This window comes from Anomaloglossus baeobatrachus, chromosome 4 (genome assembly GCF_048569485.1).
Source record: "Anomaloglossus baeobatrachus isolate aAnoBae1 chromosome 4, aAnoBae1.hap1, whole genome shotgun sequence".
Lineage (NCBI taxonomy): Eukaryota > Metazoa > Chordata > Amphibia > Anura > Aromobatidae > Anomaloglossus > Anomaloglossus baeobatrachus.
The window spans coordinates 390,969,239-390,987,912 of NC_134356.1; the positions used below are offsets into that span (position 1 = coordinate 390,969,239).

At 43.4% G+C, this 18,674-nt stretch overlaps 1 protein-coding gene across 3 annotated transcripts in view; it reads left to right on the forward strand.

Annotated features, from left to right (window-relative positions):
- Window positions 1–18,674, forward strand: part of FRMD4A (FERM domain containing 4A) — a 720,232-nt gene that overhangs the window by 166,398 nt on the left and 535,160 nt on the right. The window contains exon 1 of one of the 3 annotated variants that reach the window (XM_075345254.1): window positions 14,309–14,574. The exons of the other annotated variants lie outside the window; for them this stretch is intronic. Coding sequence (XP_075201369.1) covers window positions 14,509–14,574 — 66 coding nt within the window. The 5' untranslated portion in view covers window positions 14,309–14,508. Of the gene's footprint in view, window positions 1–14,308; window positions 14,575–18,674 lie in introns of those variants that run through there. 3 annotated transcript variants of the gene reach the window in all.

Sequence of the window (18,674 nt, forward strand, 5' to 3'; positions counted from 1 at the left end):
TTTCAATATAATCCTTACCCCACAAGACGAGATCTTGCCTGGAGCCCCAGCTCAAGAAAGATTGACAGTCATCTTGTGTTTCTTCCATTTTCTAATTATTGCATCAACAGTTGTTGCCTTCTCACCAAGCTGCTTGCCTATTGTCCTGTAGCCCATCCCTGCCTTGTGCAGGTCTATAATTTTTTCCCTGGTGTCCTTAGAGAGCTCTTTGATCTTGGCCACGGTGGAGAGGTTGGTGTTTGATTGATTGATTGTGCGCACAGGTGTTTTTTATACAGGTAGCGAGTTCAGACAAGTGCAGTTAATACAGGTAATGAATGCAGAGTATGAGGGCTTCTTAAAGAAAAAATAAGTCTATGCGAGACAGAATTCTTGCTGGTTGTTATGCGGTCAAATACTTATTTCAAGAAAAAAAAAGCAATTTAATTATTTAAAAATCATACAATGTGATTTTTTGGATTTTTGGGGAGATTCTGTCTGTCACAGTTGAAGTGTACCTACGATAAAAAAAATTACAGACCTCTCCATTCTTTGCAGGTGGGAAAATAGCAAAATTGGCATTGTACAAAATACTTATTTTCCCAACTGTCTCCAGTAATTGTTGTGATGCGTGGCATGAATTCTAGTAATGAAATGCCTTCTGTATCCCAAAAAATTGTTACAGTGATCTTTCCAGCTGATTGCTGGACACAACATTTCTTGAGAGTTGGTGACTTCTTGAACTTCTATTGCATGAGCTCTTGATGTATGATATCAGGATCATGGTGGTGGACCTATATTTCATCACCCATAATAATTTGATAATAGAAGTATTCATTCCCCGTGAACTTTGCCAAATTTTTCACGTTACACCCATAAGCTTTGGAACAGTGGGTGTCCAAGCAGTCAGACCCCCAGGGATCAGGAAGTTTTTCTCTATCCCATGGATTGGGGATAACTTTCAAACTTCACCACACCTCTTTACTGTACTATGTAGTAAAATATGACCTAAACTGAAATATGTGCTCAAAAATGATTAGGATTGGAGCAGTTGGGCAATTAATCCTCCAGAAGACTTAATTCCTGCTAGCCTGAGGAACTCTTCTAGCAGCTCAAGTTGCTAATTACCAATCACAGCCATCTCCTTCCTATATAAGGTACAGGATCCTGGTGCTCAGTGCTGATAATAGCTCCAGTTTGTGCAGCGATTCCGGTCTAATAGTGGTAATACAATCTTTGGTGATCTGTGGTGTGTTATACTTTGTGGTGCGTAAATTTCCCGGTTGTCTGTGTACTTCCTCCCTTACGTTATTTTCCCTTGTGCACATATTGTCGCTCCTTTGTTTTGGGGTGCTGTGTGTATGAGTATTGTTTTTTTTCTCTGTCTGTGGGGTTTGTGACTACAATCCCAGCCTACCCCTAGGGGATGGGGAGGGGAGTTACACCAAGGCTAGGACAGGAGTTAGGGTCATGCTGGTGACTCAGATCTCGCTACCATTAAGTGTACCTCTGAGCTAAGGGACAGCGCAGGGTCCCCAGTCTGAGGGCCAGCCTAGGTGTCCCTGTCCAGTCATCTCATTCTCATGACAGCTATTTTGGTCAACAGCTACCCCCAACAATGTTTGATGTCTCCACAGCTCCCCAAGCAGTATGACGTCTCCACAACCCTCACACAATATGATGACCCCACAGCCCTAACCATAGTATGATGGGTGAACATAGTTCCACAAGTAATATGATGCTCCAAACACAGTATCATGGCGCCCCCAATGTTATACTCTAAAAGTCCCAATACAGCATGATGTCCTCACAACCTTCTCAAACATACAGTATAAAGGACTACACCTTCCTTCACACATTATGAAGTCCCCATAGCCCCAAAACAGTATGATAATCCACATCTTCCTCACACAATGTGATGTCCCCCAAAGGACCTGAGATGGTGTGATGGTCCCCCCCAGCCCCTACAAAGTATGATAATCATCACAACCCCAATACAATATGATGTCCCTATTGTTCACAATGACAAAACTGCATGATGGTTCGATACACATTATGACTGTCCCCACAGCCCGCTACACAGTGTGATGGATCCCACAGCCCCCCCAAATGGTATGATGGCCCCTTACAAAATATGATGTAGCTATCTATTTCCCCCACATGTGATTGACCATTAAAAAAAAAATACTACTCTCCTTACCCTAATAACCTGATGTGCTGCTCAGGTCTTTGCTATGAGCAAACTGAGGTTCCGCACATCAATGACATTGTCGCGGGGGGGGGGGACACCGCTGGGGTTCCAGTCACTGACGGATTTGACCTCTAATGGCGACTCCAAGCCTGGTAGGAGTCCGTAGGCCCTGCCTGTGTGTGCTGGCTTCACTTCGCTCCCCGGTTCGGTACCGGCGGGCCACCGCCCGTCCCCGGTCCTACGGTTCCGCGTTGATCTGCCTCTCCTGCAGACAGCCACCACCGTCTGCCAACCTTGCTCTTGGTGCCCGGGCCACACATCCGGACACGGTCAGTTTGCTTCTCTCCTACCACTTCCCTAACTGATCTCTCTTCCTTTTCCCACCTCTAGGACTGTGAACTCTTCAGTGGGTGGGGCCAACCACCTGGCTCCACCCCACCTGGTGTGGACATCAGCCCCTGGAGGGAGGCAACAAGGATTTTGTGTCTGGCTGATGTGCCTGTCTCAGGGTGGGGGTGTATGTTGTAGTACCTGTGACGACCTGGCTAGTCCAGGGCGCCACATTCCTCCTTGGTTAAATGCAGACCGTCCGCGGGCTGCCCGTCCATCACCGGTTTTATTTTTCTTTTCAACTGTAAAAATAATAAATAACATGTAACGGTAAACATTAAGCATACTTCAGGTCATCTTGAATGTTGCAAAAACACACATATATTTACATTTTTAATAACAACGGACGGCTTCCGCTCTCCCACCCAAGCAACCTAGCCCTGATGCTGCCCCTAAGAAAGTGGGCAGCACCCCTTGACCCCAGTCCAGATCCAGGCTGCCCGAGCGGGAACGGGTACGGTGCCTCGCACCCGGCTGTCACTTCAGGGGACCCCACGTCCATGGGGGACCTTTGACCCCCGGAGGATTGCCACCGGTTGCAGTAGTGGTGGTCCTGGGCCATCACTTTCCTCCAGGCCCATCCTCCAAATCAGCCTCTTCGGAGGCGGCAACGGAAACATGCCCCAACATATTTACAATCCCACTAGTTCGTGGGTGCCCTGCAAGTTCTCAGGCATGTTCATGAAGAGTTCCTCATGCCAACGGTACAAAGGGTCCCTACGGGGACAACTTGCCGGCAACGTCCGGGTCAATCACGGTGCCAATCAGGTTACTCTCTCGGTTGATTCATTTATTCACTCATTTTCTCAAGTCCACACCACAGGCCAGAGAAGGGGACTGGGCCGGTTCTTGGGCCTCCTAGCCTCCTCTCAGCTTGGCATCAAGGGCAAACCAGCCCCTCTCTCCACAGTGCCGTGTGTATGTCACTAGATCGCCTGGGAGCAAGTTACGGCCCGGGTGGCCCTCTGGCAGGTGGGCATTGACATCCCGGTGGGCCACAAACACCTCGGCTTCCAGGCCTGGCTCAAAAATAAATCCATACCCCCTATGGGGGTCGAATCTTCGTACCTGGCCCTCGTATCTCGGGCCTTGTACCCGGAAGGTGGCTCTGTGGAGGTTCTCCTTTTCTTGGATCGTGCGGGCAATCAACTCAGCCTTCCGCTTCTCCCTCTCCGCGATTTCCCGGCCCAGCTGGCTCGGCTCCCTGCCCCAATAAGGGGCGTTTGGCTGCCCCTGCGCGCGGGTCGTGCCCCGCAGGACTTCCTCCACAATGCCCACTACTGGCGTTTGCTGTGGAAGGTCCCGCGGTGTCATGGCCTGGGGTGCTGCCTCGCAGCGGCGACCCAGCACAGCCTCAGCTGAGGCGTGGGATATGGGTACAGGTGTCCTTACCTGTTGAGCCTCCGCCTCCTCCTGGGCGGCATGGATCACCGGAGCCGGAACGGTACTGGGTGCGGTCACTTTCGATGCCGCCGGTGCGTCTTCGCAGACTGACGCTGCCCTCGGGAGCTTCCACGGAAGCGGTGCGGGTCGTCTGCGGACTTCGTCTGCAGGCTGGTCCGCTCGGGCGGACTAGCAGGGTTCCGCTACTGGTTTTAGGGGTAGCGGGCCTAGTGACGGGGCGGCAGCAGCCAACACGGGTAGCGGGGGAGGCAGCAGGGTGAGCGGGTGCAGACCGGACCCCTCAACCGCGACGACCGATCCTGTAGGAACACAGGGGCGTGGGTCGCTTACCCGCTCCTCCAAGACTTCCTCCACCTCGCGTCTCCGTATGGCCGCCACCACATCCGCCATGTCGGCCTCCCACTCCTCCAGGAGGAGCTGCACTTGCACCTGCAGACGGCTGCTCAGTTGGACGGTCCGGACCTCCATCCACGCTGCGGTGCTGGACACGGGCTCGTGGACTGCGGGGCTACCGGACAGACGGTGCATGCTGGCAGCGGTATCTTCCAGGAACCAAATGGCGTCAGAGTCCTGGCATCCCTGCTTTTATGGCCTCGGCTTACATGCGGCCGGACGCCATCCGTCCCCCTTGGTCTTTTCTCGGCACTTCCTCTTCAGGGGCGGGGCTTCGGCTTTCGCGCCTCCACTGCTTGAGAAGACGCTCGAGCGGGAAAATCTTCGCGCCCAAGATGGCGGATTCTGAAATTTTTCGGCCGGACACCGCCGGCGGGGCACAAGGCGCACTTCTACCAGCCGGCAGAACGGTAAGATCCTGTTCGTGACGCCAAGTTGACGCGGGCGGGGAAGGACGCCGCTGTGCTCGCTAACGCTCGGGTCCAGCGCTGCTGCGATGGCTGTTCGGTGGCTCGAGCGTTGGGCCAGATCCGGGGACTCGAGCGGCGCTCCTCGCCCGTGAGTGAAAGGGGGTAGTTTGGTTTGGGGATTTGGTCCGTGACGCCACCCACGGGTTGTGGTGAGGTTGGGCACCACCGCTGCTGGTGACGGGGATCCCGGGAGCGATGGCAGGGAGCAGCTGGGATGTTGTTTTCCCCCTCCGTGGGTAGGGGTTGGTGGTCCCGGGGCCCGGTGAGATGACAGGGAGGCAGGGTTGGATGGGTGCAGGGTCGATTGAACTGCGCAGCGCGGTGCCAGACGGCACGGTAGTACTCACTCAGCCACAAAGGTACGCAAAGTCTCTGGTAAACCAAACGGCTGCATGGACGGGTCCCCCAGCCGGCTGCTGTGGCTTCTAATGGACGGTTAGTGGTGGCTGCCTTTCCCTGCACCTTTGTGTATGTTTGGTCCCGATGAATTCCCACCGGTAACCCGCTCCCCAGCGTGTGTATGTGCCGGAGGAGCCCTTTTGCCCTCAGGCTCTGGCCCTTGGAACTCTAGCTGTGGCGGTAGCTGTATTTCCTTCTATTGGTTGGACGGTTGCCTTCAATCGGGTCTTGGCTGTTAGGAAACCCCTGGGGTTCCGGTCACTGACGGATTTGACCTCTAATGGTGACTCCAAGCCTGGTCGGGGTCCGTAGCCCCTGCCTGTGTGTGCTGGCTTCACTTCGCTCCCCGGTTCGGTTCCGCATTGATCTGCCTCTCCTGCAGACAGCCACCACCGTCTGCCAACCTTGCTCTTGGTGCCCGGGCCACACACCCGGACACGGTCAGTTTGCTCCTCTCCTACCACTTCCCTAACTGATCTCTCTTCCTTTTCCCACCTCCAGGACTGTGAACTCCTTAGTGGGTGGGGCCAACTGCCTGGCTCCACCCCACCTGGTGTGGACATCAGCCCCTGGAGGGAGGCAACAAGGATTTTGTGTCTGGCTGATGTGCCTGTCTCAGGGTGGGGGTGTATGTTATAGTACCTGTGATGACCTGGCTAGTCCAGGGCGCCACAACATCATCACATTTGCTGCACAGAGTATCAATTTCACAAGCTCTCACTTTCACCTTTGTTTTCACCAGTATCTGTATCCTGAGAATATGAGGACAACTTACGACTTGAGGGCCACTGTTCCTGGCCCCTTGGCTGTCATTATCAACAGGCCAGCCAGGAACAGCTAAAGGGAAGGATATGACACACAGGCTGTATTTTGCCCTGGTCTGCCTCTGTAAGGACAATGCTTCAAGGGGTATTCCCATTTCCAAGATCCTATCCCTATATGTAGTAGGTGTGATAATAAGAATATTAACAAATGCCTCCAATTAGACATGTAGTATACTTCTTCTGAAAAGCTGTGTCACTTACCTCATGTGCAGGGCATTACAGTAGCTAGGCATCCAAGATTACGGCCACACATGTAGGGACAGTTAGTTGCTGGTGGTCATCACCATGAATACGTAAGCTACTGCCATGCCTGGACATGAGGTAAGACATAGTTTATCAGGAGAACTGTAGTACATTTCTAATTGGAGGTATTTGGTAATATTCCTATTAATACATCTATTACATATTGAGCTAGAATCTTGGAGATTGGAATACCCCTTTTAAGAAGACATTTTTCAATACCGGCATTTAATACATCAGATTTGAACCAAAAACGTACTGGAAATAGGTGCACCAAATCACTTTTAACAAAAGGTGTAAGCTTTTTAATGAACTAGGTACATTTCTGACTGTTCAAGTATCAGGAAATTAAATTGACAAGTTGGCACACATTTTAGTTAAAATTTACAGCATTTTGCTTTGTGTACATTATAATAAAGTGTTTGTGCTACATTTGGTTGTTCACACTACTTTTGCTGTGCCTCACTTACTTTTAAGGAAAGTGGTGGGTCTAGAAGAAATGAGCAAAGTTGCAAATATTTTATGCCAATACCCCTTGTGCCAAATTTTGAGATTTTTTTTAAACTAAAAAACTTAAGTAAATAAATCAAAAGTTATTGGATCTTTGTTCTGTCTCAATCTGTAAAACATTTTAGTTTTACATCCAGACGAAAAGCTGGCTTCAAGTCGAATTTACACGGGTCCATCATCCATTACAAGAGACTGGTCTGATAAGCTTAATTGACCAGGTATACATGAGAAAGAGACACAAAATGGGAAGAAATTATCATGAAAGGTTATATAATATACCTGTGTAATATGTAGAGTATGAAATAATATAAAAATAGTACTACAAAATAATGTAAAAATAAATTAAAAGGCGACATACAGTAACAGAGAATGGTCTTTATTTCTCAGTTGAATCCATTGCTATTCACATTCCTGAACCATTACGCCATTGCTGCTTCTTTTAACACGAATTGCTCTAAGTATAAGAGAATTTCTGGGCTGCCTGCTATGTACAGCCTCATGTATGGTGTAGTGTTCTAAGGAATTAAAAAGGATTTTTGGTTTATTGTTATTTCTTACATGACCCTTTTATTAAAGAAAAAAAAGCAAATGTAGAATATCTGCATTAAAACCGGCAGTACTAAAATATGAAACAGCTGAATCAAAAAATATTATTTAATTTGTGTTATATGTAGGGATGAGTGGAGCCGTGGATGTTCGGGTTCACGAGGTTCAGCCAGACTGTTCAATTTGGTACCCGGACTTGACCCAAACTTGACCCCAGGTCCCGAACTCCATATAAGTCAATGGGGACCGGAACGTTTGGGCTCTAGTTGGTCATAGTAAGAGCTAGGGGGCTGCAAAAGGAAGCAAAATAGAGATAAGAGCAGGACAATTACCCTGCAAACAAATGTTGATAGGAATAAATAAATAATTAAAAAAAAACAGCATAGGGTCACCCTATTTTTGATAACCTGCCAAGGTAAAGTAAACAGCTGCTGCCCTCAAATGTCTGCTGTACCTGGGATGGTTAACAAACTAGAGGGGATGCCACACTATTTTATTTAATTATTTATTTTAATAAAAGTTGAAAAAAGCGTCTTGAGGTCCCCCTATTTTGGTTAACAAGCCAAGTTAAAGCTGACAACTGGGGGATGGTATTATCAGGCTGATAAGGCACATGGTTCTTTGGTCCTTCCAAGCCTACAAATAGGAACCCATAGCCACCTTAGAAGTGGTTAATCCATTAGATGCGCCAATTCTGGTGCTTTGTCCTGCTCTTCCTGATTGCCCTGGTTCGGTGGCAATCGAGGTAATATTTTTGGGGTTGATGTCAGCAGTGAATTGACAGCTGGTATCAAACCCAGGGGTTAGTAATGGATAGGCTTCTATCATACACCCCCCATTACTATCCTGGTAAGTGAAAAGTAAAAAAACACATACAGCAAACAATAGTTTATTTGAACAAAGACTCACCCACACTACCTCATTTACAAATTTATTAATTTTAAAAAATCCTTGAAAGTTCTGACTTAATCCAATAGTGCAGTGTCCCATGATAACCATTGAATCCTATGAAGCCTCGTTCTCATGATGGGTAAAACCTGTGAGCTGTCTCAAGACCTTTGCAACCTTATTGTTGAAAAATATACTGATGGCATTGGTTTAAGAAGAATTTCTAAACTACTGAAGGTCCTAGTGAGCAATGTCTGGGCCATAACCCGGAAGTGGAAAGAACATTATTTCAGTATAAACTGTCCACGACCTAGTGATTGGGGATCCCTCAAAAATTTCGGAAAGAGGAGTGAAAAGAATTATCGACAAAGTTGTTCAAGAGCCAAGAACCACTTGTGGACAATTACAGAAATACCTAGAATCAGCAGGTAAATTTTTTTCAAAGAAAACAATAAGTAATGCACCCAACTTCCATGGCTTGTACGCATGCTCACCTCATAAACTATTGTTGAACAAAAAGCATGTTCAAGGGCTTTTAAAGTTTTTTTCAACAACATTTAGTCAAGCCTGCGAAATACTTGAAGAATATAGTCTGGTCACTTGAGACCAAAATTGAACTTTTTAGATGCCATAGCATATATCATGTTTGGGGGCCAAAAGGCAATGTATATCACCCCCAAAAAAACACAATATGAACAGTGAAGTTTGGAGGTGGAAACATCTAAGTGTGAAGCTGTTTTTCAGCATACTGTTTCAGAGAAAGAAAACAAAGCTGCTAGAATAACCCAACCATTACCTGACATGAATCCAATTCAAAATTTATGGAAGGAACCAAAGCTCAGAGTTCATAGAAGGAGCCCACGGAACCTTCAAGATTTGAAGAATGTTTGTACAGAAGAATAGACCAAAATCCCACCAGAGCAATACATACAACTAGTTTTTTCCATACAGGAGGCAACTTTAAGCTGTCTTTACCAACAAAGGCTTTTGAACAAAGTTTAAATACAGTTCAATATGTTTTCCCTGTATCATTTCTTATGCCTGTTAGGTCAATGGAACAACTGTAGCTGTGAAACTGTAGTATGTGACATCTAGTTTCACGTATAGTACAGAATGGTTCAATTTCAGATACAATGGTAAACCATTTTTCCAACTTGTGTTGCCATGCCAAATGTTGCTCGTGCCACTGTGAGCAGCTTGCGTGGGCTAAAATGTGTGTATTCCTACATGTAGTGCTCATACTTAAGGGTGAATAAATCGAGATGTTTTAAAAATTTTGTCTATGTTTGTTTACTTTTTTAGCATTTGCATGGCATTAACATGATGTGAGACTCGCGGCTGTCTAATAGCTTGGGGCTAGAGATGAGCGAACCCGATGCTCAGTTTTCGAACCAAACACCTACTTAAAACAACAGAGTTTGGGCTCAGAATTCGGATGCTTTACGTGCGAACTTCACTTGCGTGAGCAACACTGTGCTCAGGTACGCTCAGTGCTCAGCCAGTAACAACTGTGTGGTTAGATGTAATGTGCAACAAAAAACCTATTATTTACAAAAAAAAAAAAACGCCCATCCTCCCCCGGAAGTGTTCTGCTTATGGCTGGCTGTATGTGGGCGGAGAACAGAACTGATAGTCAGTGATTTCAAACCGTGCTCGGGCAAAGTTCAAACCAGTTTGATTGCTGCCAGCAACTGAACCTTCAAAGGTTCGCTCATCTTTACTTGGGGCATTAGCATCAGGTCTAACAAACAGCTATAAGGAGCAGGTGTCCAGATGGTGACTTTTATGAGTTTCAATAATTTTTATTGTACTTTAAATTTAAACATATATTACATAATGAATTGCATTTATAAATTTGTTTAAATACATTATGAATAAGTATACATATATTTACCATTTAGTATTTTTATGAGGTAAGGAAGGAGAGGTTGGGGAGGGTAGATTAGGGAAGAAGAACTTTATTGGGGCAAACTTGGAAGGATCAAGGAAAAGAATGGAAGGGTAAGTGATAAAGGGAGACTTAACCGTAATGAAAAATATTATAAGAGTAAAAGAAAGAAAGAAAAAATGAAATGAAGAAGAGATAGAAAAAGAAGGAAAGTGAGGTACTTGAGAACTGAGGTTTGTTTGTTTTTTTTTATTGTATCTTTGGAGTAGAGCATCTTTGAGAAATCTATAAATTTAATAAGATTGTCAAAGAGTAGTAGATGTCGCCCTATATAGTTTAGGATTCAATATTAATCCAGTATCTATTAAATTGTTTAACCAAATTCCCCATCTTTTATGGTAAGAGATGAATAAATTATTAAATATAGCATGTTTCCTTTCACATTTGTTGTTAATTTCCATTATATTTGGCATATTGTCACTGTTCCAATTAGCTGCAATGGATTTTTTTTTATAAGGAGGAGAATATGAATAATAATCGGAATATGACATGCATTAATGGATTCTAGGTCCATTGAGAGTAGAGCCAGTTGAGGTGTAATTTTAATTTTAGAACGTGTAATTTTATTTATCAAATTACCAGCTTCTGTCCAAATGTTTCGGATTTTTCGTAATTACATACATAGTATAAGAAGCTTATATGTGAGGTAATAAGATGTCAGTGGGGAGACTGATAGACAGACAGACAGAGAGACAGACAGAGAGACAGACAGAGAGACAAACAGGGAAAGAGACAGAGACAAACGGTGAAAGAGACAGACAGAGACAGACCTGGAAAGAGACAGACCTGGAAAGAGACAGACCTGGAAAGAGACAGACCTGGAAAGAGACAGATGGGGAAAGAGACAGATAGACAGAGGAGGAGACAGCCAGAGAGACAGACAAAGATAGATGGGGAAAGACACAGACCTTGATAGAGACAGACGGGGAAAGAGACAGAGAAATAGAGACAGACAAAGACAGGCAGACAGGGAAAGAGACAGACAGGAAAAGACACAGACAAAGAGGCGGGGAGACAGACGGGGAAAGAGACAGATCTGGGAAAGAGACAGACCTGGAAAGAGACATATGGGGAAAGAAACAGAGAGATAGAGACAGACCGAGACAGGCAGATGGAGAAAGAGGCAGACGGGGAAAGAGGCAGACGGGGAAAGAGGCAGACGGAGCACATTACTTGGCCAATTTAGTTAAATCTGTGTGGAATATCTGTGGTGTTGAAATATATGTTATGAAATGCTTCTATTAGCTTAGTTTTTGCCTTTTAATAATTACATTTCTATTTATTTGTTTTGTGTTTTTTGTGTGCAGAATACATTTTTGTTAATACATTCTATTTTGTTAACAGCAGTTATTAACCCGGGCGAAGCCGGGTAGTACAGCTATTTTATGAAATAAAAATGAAAACAGCTTTTATACTTTATCTGCCAATTGCAGAGAAGCTTGAAGCTGGATTCAGTAGTGGGGTGGGAGTGCCTGATCCAAGGATACCAAAAGGGAGTAAGATGGGAACCTATGAATGTAGGTATACTGCCATGTATGATAATGAGGACATATCCTCAGTGTGCTTTGTATGGGGAGGCTTTGGCTGTCATTTTACTGGTAATGGGGGGCTCTGAATTTTACTACTGTGGAGTAGTGTGGTTTTGGATGTGGCTCACAACCATTTCTCAGACTTGAATGTGGCTCTGAAGGTAAGAATGGTCGGGGACCACTGATGTATGCAGTTTGTATTGTGAAAGCTGGTGATAGGTGTGCTATAAGAGCTAAAATGGCAATAAATGTTTGCCATTATTACAGACAGCAATGCTAAATATGCATGAGTTCTAAGAAGACATTTGGACCATCCTAGTACACATTGCTCTTGTATTTGTTTCAAAAGAATTTCTTTAGATGTTTTACTGGCAAGGCTGTGTCCTATTTTCCACATTTCCTGATTACTGCACAGCCGTATGAAGTTTGCAGCTTACAGTCCGTTTTTACTTTTGGGTCTGCCAAGACTGTAATTACATTTTCCCTTTCATAATAACCCACCCAACTTAACTCAACCTTTTAGAATCAACATCAGAGGGAAAGAGTTCACAATACTCTTTACAAACATAATTGTTTATTTTCAATATAACCATGACCCCTTTTGTATCCACTCCTCATCCTCATGGCTCCGTTCCTGGTCTTTGCCCCCTGAATGTGCAGTTGGTTCCTTTCAGAGTCCTGTCACCTACTTTCAATGTGTAGTCAGGTGGATTTGGAGGCATCTAGTAAATTTGCCAACTGCTTCTGGAGTTTTTTTTTATAGGAGAATTACAGACATTTCAGGGAGAGTTGTCAATTATATATTAAGTGAAGACATACAGGGCAAAATATCCACTTTAAAATTTGCCCTCACTTTTTTGCTCTCACCTTTTAAGTTCTAGATATGGGCAATGCACTTCACATATAGTTGTCTTTTCCATATCTTTAAAAAGGCCTCTATAAGCTGCAGTGGTCATAGTACCTCTCTTTAACGCCAATATTCTAGTCACTTCAAGATTTTTGTATATATATATTCATGCAAAATCTTTGAGAAAAACATAGAAGCATGTTCTAACACATCTTACTATCTCATTACAAAAGGTTTTCTCTCCTACAGGCAATACAATTCTTAGAGAAACCTTGTGTGACATATTTAGCACCAGCCATAATCCTTGCATGCACCATTGTCCTGTGAAAGAACCCTAAGGCTATGTTCTCACACAGAATTTTTCCTGTGTCTTTTTCTACATCCAAAACCTGCTCTCTCAGCTGTAAAAGTGCTACATTCAAATACCCATTTTGTGAAATTTTTGTAACACGGAGATTTTCACAAACTTTGCCGACTGTGATGGCGGCATCAAGTTTTGTTCAGAATACAGATTCCGATACTCCACCTGAAAAATTCTCTAGTGTCTGGGACCAATGTAGGCAGACTTGGGTTTCGACTTGTTGTGTGCTGATTCATAGGCATGCTAAAAAGAGTTAATCTCCGCTAGTCTGCTAGTCTAGTTGTTAGTCTAGTCTGCTTTGATCACATGTTGTGGAGAAACCAATCATATCTCCTCCTCTCCTATTTATGATGGCTGAATCCCTCCATCTATGTCAGCTATAGTTTATCATAGTTGGCCTGATGTGGTGTGGTGTTCCAGAATACCTGATGGAAGTAAAGCTTATTGCTTTGTGGGGTTGTGGAGTCTATCCCTGCTGTCTTTTGTAGCTACCTTCCTGCTCTGAATCTCTTATTGTCTAATTGCCTAATTGTGTGTGTGTAAAAACATCTTTAATTTGTGTTTTAAAAAAAAAAACAAAAAAAAGAACACTGCAAAAACCGCTGCATGTGAACATAGCCTTAACGTCTCACTTTAACCTTTACTTTTATTCCACATTGTATAATTGGGTAGAGGATTTTATCTTCTGGAAATGTCTCTGATCACTCTAAAATAATGTTAATGCAAACAATACATGTCAGTGAAAGAAAGGCATGAGGTTCTGAATGACATTATTCTCCTAGTATGTACAGCAGTATCTCACAGAGTCTCACATGATGTACAAAAGTAACTGCTTACTCTATGAAAGATACAAACACATAAGATCTCAGTCTGCCCATCTGCTCCCCAGAAATAAGACACAGGCTGTACCAGTTCTCCCATTGGGCTGAATCAAGCAATTCATGAGGATGGAAGCCAGTGCTCACTTTGATGAATTTAAGGGAATCAAAGCCTATTTTGGGAAATTTGACTTTTAATCTAATAATAGAGGAAAAAATGAGGGTGTAAATTTCCCTTATCTAAAACACTATTCTTTTTCTGTTTGTGGCGTTACAAGGAAATTTCAATCAGCGCACAAAGGATCATTCATGTGCAGCTTTGTGAATTGGCCTAGCATTGATCACAACCCAATTTTGCCTGGTCCTACAATACTTTCCAGTGTGTGCAGACATTAATGAAAGGTCAGGACCGAGCAGTAAAGGCAGAAGGAGTCAAAAAGTGAAAACATAAATATCGGTCAGAGAGGAGCATGCCTCATTCTGTTCCCAGCTGTGTCCCTATACAGCTGCAATGCACGCACGCAACTTCACTATTATTCCCAGCTAAACTTGGAACAATATTTGGGACCAGCCAACAATATAAATATCATCTGATAGAAAACTGATACTACTTTCTACAGCAATGAGGATCTGTGTTACCCTGTAATCATATCTACTGTCCCTCTCATGTGGGAATAAGAAATAACATTTGATTTTATCGGTGATACAACGTTCACCCTAAGATAAACCATTGGATACACAGAGGTTGTAAAGCGTTTTTTACATCTGAAAATGACTCTTGCAGCCAAACTGGAGGACATTGAGGCGACCCTGGAGCACCTTGTGATGGATATGTTTGTAAGTCCTTTTTTACTTCTGTTGTTCTGTGTATAGGAGAGTTTTTATAAAGTGGCCATTATATATTGTGACCCGCTAAGATTATGGCTCTAGTTATCATGGTGAGTTATCGGTCTGCCTTGTGTGCTGTCAAATACTGTGTTTAATATAGCAGAATTGTGTTAATTCTTGTGCATAGTTGTGTATGTGTGTACATATAGAATACATTGTGATTTGTGACCTATAGGTATCATTGCAATTGAATCTCTAGTAACTAATCAGTTGTTTATATGTGAAGAAGGCAGCAGAATCTATACATTTGTGGTTTGGTGTTACAATGCTAAACTTCTTTAGCATTGACCTAGTACTTTAGTTGTGTAGAGACCCTGGGCTGTTTAGACTCGGCAATCATTTCCTGGATTCTGGAACATCTGTAGGACAGATGATAGAATATATTCAAGTGGGACTGAATACATCTTGGAACTTACAAAAATCTGCATTTACCAAAATTCACTTTTTTTGTAATTCACTTCCGTGCGGATTCAGTATAAAAGTGGCTGCTGGTTGAAATTTTTATGAACTGTTAAGGGCCATCAAAAATAAAAATAAAAAAAACTCATATTCACCTTACTGCTTACCTCTCCGGCACCTCCTCATCGTCAGATGTCCGGTCCTCTAGAAGCGCTCACATTGCAAGGTCATGGCACACATGAGAGAGGCCAGAGAGTATCAGTGGTAATCAGAAGATGCTACGAGGACTAGACAGGATTTTATACATCTTGTGTTTATTATGCTCTGAGGTTTGGAGAAATCCTAGAGCATAATAAGGAATATTCAATTAGCAGAAAGTAAATTCTCTGAGATTTGAATTTCCAGGGAAAATCCACTAGAAGAGGTGACTTCAAATTGTGCCTGATCCACTCATGTCTAATCTACAGCCCTTCCAGTATATACCAGCAATATCTGCAGAGATGGAGCAACCCACCTTCCATTATTGACTGTCTCATTCAGTAGATGCAGCTACAATACTAATTATTTATAGCCCTACTGTATCTACTCAGTGTCTTAGTTATCCCCATAGTTAGGGAGAAGGAGGGCATGTGGTTGTAAGTTGCAATTCAACAAACCACGTTGCCTTGGCCATGATACGGCAGTGAACTGAACCTTTACCTTGGGTGAAGAAAAGTTTACTGTAGCTAGGGTCCAGACTTGCCAACATTTTTTAAGGGCAAAATTTAGACATGATTATAAATGCCAACTTCAAAACTCTACAAAAGGAAATAATGACATGACAAGAGTTGTGGATGAACTAGGCCACAGTGGTTTAATAGGGGATTACCATATTACAATTAATCAATAACTGTAAAACCAATAGTGTTAAAATAAACTTTTACAAATATAAATAATCAAGGTCAGTCCTGAAATCACTCGAGTTGTTGGAAAGGTCCATTATACTAGATAAACCACCTCAACCAGCATCACTTCCCTCTAAAAAAGCATGGGAAAAATTGATAACAGGGGTTGGGTGGGTCGGTGTTCTTCACTTGAAGCTAAACAAATTTTCTTCTTGAAGACCAGGGGGAGGGTTAAACATCAGCTGCCCACAATCTCCTTCAATGCTCCTCCAATTAGATGACCAAACAAAAAAGCAGGAATGTATCTCCAGGGGTTCTTATCTGCCCAGTAACTAGCATCTCCCGCCAAGTTCCAAGGAGGAATAATTAACCCTTAACATTAAGATTGAACTAGATGATCCTAGGTCTTTATTTAGCTCGTGATTAGTAACACAATTAAGGAAAAACATATAAAAACTTAATTATAGATATATTCCCATGAACCCCTTTTGCTTAGGGTACCAGGGCTTACATTTTAGCCCTGCCTCAGGAGTGCCCAATACCACTCTGAAAAAGGCCCATGATTCCCCGCTATCAGCTGAGTTTGACTTAGCCCTTTCTTTTAGTGTTTCCAGTCACTGTTCTTATAAAATTATCTATCTTCACTTTCCCTGGGTTGAACATCCTGATTCACGTGTATGAGTCAAGAGAGATTGCGTTTGGCCAAATGAGAATTTGTCCTACAGTAATTGCCATGTTCCTCTTGTGAATAGACACCAGAAGAGGCTCTTTCCAACTGTTAAAACTTATGGCATAGTTCATTTTAAGGCCATTTATATTACATTTACTTTTAGCATCCAAGAAATACAGCATGTAAGTGGGAAAAAATGTAAGGCACCTTCCCTGCACAGCATTTTAGTACTTAGAGAAGTACTATGCAATGAAATTGGGGGTTGTTATAATACAGTAACACAAGATAACTCTGAGTGACATATGACATTCAGTGTCCTACTCAAGTAATGAAAGCTAAGGAACAATTCTGCAGTCTATAATTCTGCAGCATTGCAGCACTAATGATTGACTTGTGTTTACAAACCAGTCTGGTATTACTGCAGATACTTCCAATATAAAAACCTATTTAAATCCTGTCTTCGTTTGTGTAGATCAATAAACTGATTTTCTCACTGTATAGTTAGTGAAAACTGGATGTTTCAAAGGTTTTGTCCCCAAAAAAATCTTATACCTCACTGACATAATTTACACTGGTGAGGACTGGCTGATGGTGTCCCCAAAATTTCAGTTGGAATAGAATCCAGGCAAATTCTCTTCTTGTGGTGAATCTCAAGTTTAATGTAAATTTGGAGGGTGAACAAAGTACAAAGGCAATTTGCAGACTGCATTTATTTATGCTGTGTAAATTTTCATCCTGTTGGACTTGGATTTAACTGAGGCAGTCTTCTGATAGCTATAATTTCTAACTTACTTCTAGCACTTTAGGAACAAGAGAAATTCTGATCTCCCTGATAGTGATAGGTGAACCCGAACTGGGGTTCGTACCAGATAGTAAGTGTCCGTGCATGGACCTCGACCACAAACGTCTCAGGGAAGTCCATGTTACTCTTCGAGTTCGGTCACCTGGATAATTAAAACTAAATGAAAAAGAAAGAAAACAAGGAATATAGCAGGACCGTTATACTTACTGAACTTCCTCACAGCTGTCACACTGCTTCCGGGTCTGATAATTAACTCTCATATATACTGTATTCACTGTATCGCCCACCCACTGTCAATCCCAGCATCTGTGATTAGTTGCAGTCAGACCATGCTGTCTGTGTTCGTATAGTGATGTAAAAATAAGTTTAAAAAATTGGCATAGGGTACACCCATATTGTGATGCCCAGTGCAGATGAAGCATATGGCTACAGGCTACAGCCCCCAGCCATGCACGTCATCTTGGCTGTGTATCAAAATAAGAAGGACCCCATGCTTCTTTTTTTTTTAATTATTTAAATAAATAATTTTAAAAAAATGCCAAGCGGCACCTTCCCCCCTCCCAATTTTGATAGCTAGCTATGATAAAGGCAACATCTGGGGGCTCATATTCTCAGGCTGGAGAGGCCCATGGTTACTTTACCCGGCTCATCCTGATTGCCCTGGTGTGGTGGCAATCGAGGTAATATAAGGGGTTAATGACAGCTCACAGCTGCCACAAAGCCCTAGATTAATCATAGGTAGGGTCTATGAAACTCCCCCATTACTAATCTTCTAAGCGAAAAAAATAGACACAAATACTGAATCCTTTATTTGAAATAGAATACAAAAAAATCCCACCTTCATTCTTCAATCTTTTAACCCCACAAACACCCAGGTCCGATGTAATCCACACAAGGTCTCATGACATTCCCAGCTCTGCTACATATGGAATTTGCAGCGCGCGAACACAATACAGAATATGACTGCCCACTGTGGCTTCAGGCAGACACTGGCTGAGTCACAGCTGTGAACGGTGACATCACTGAGTTTACCTGTGGTCACAGCTGGAGATTCCCACAGTCCCCCACTTGTGACCACAGGTAAGCTCACCTCAGGTGAACTCATTGAACTCAGTAATCTCATCTACAACAAACTCGTTGACTTCAATAACACCTGCATCTCCTGGCACAAACTTGTATATGCATTTATGTGTATATATCTGTGTACATACCTTTATATATGTTTGTGTGTGTGCATGTTTGTATGGGAGTGCATGTCTGCTTGTCTGTGACCATGTCAGCATAGCAACAATAA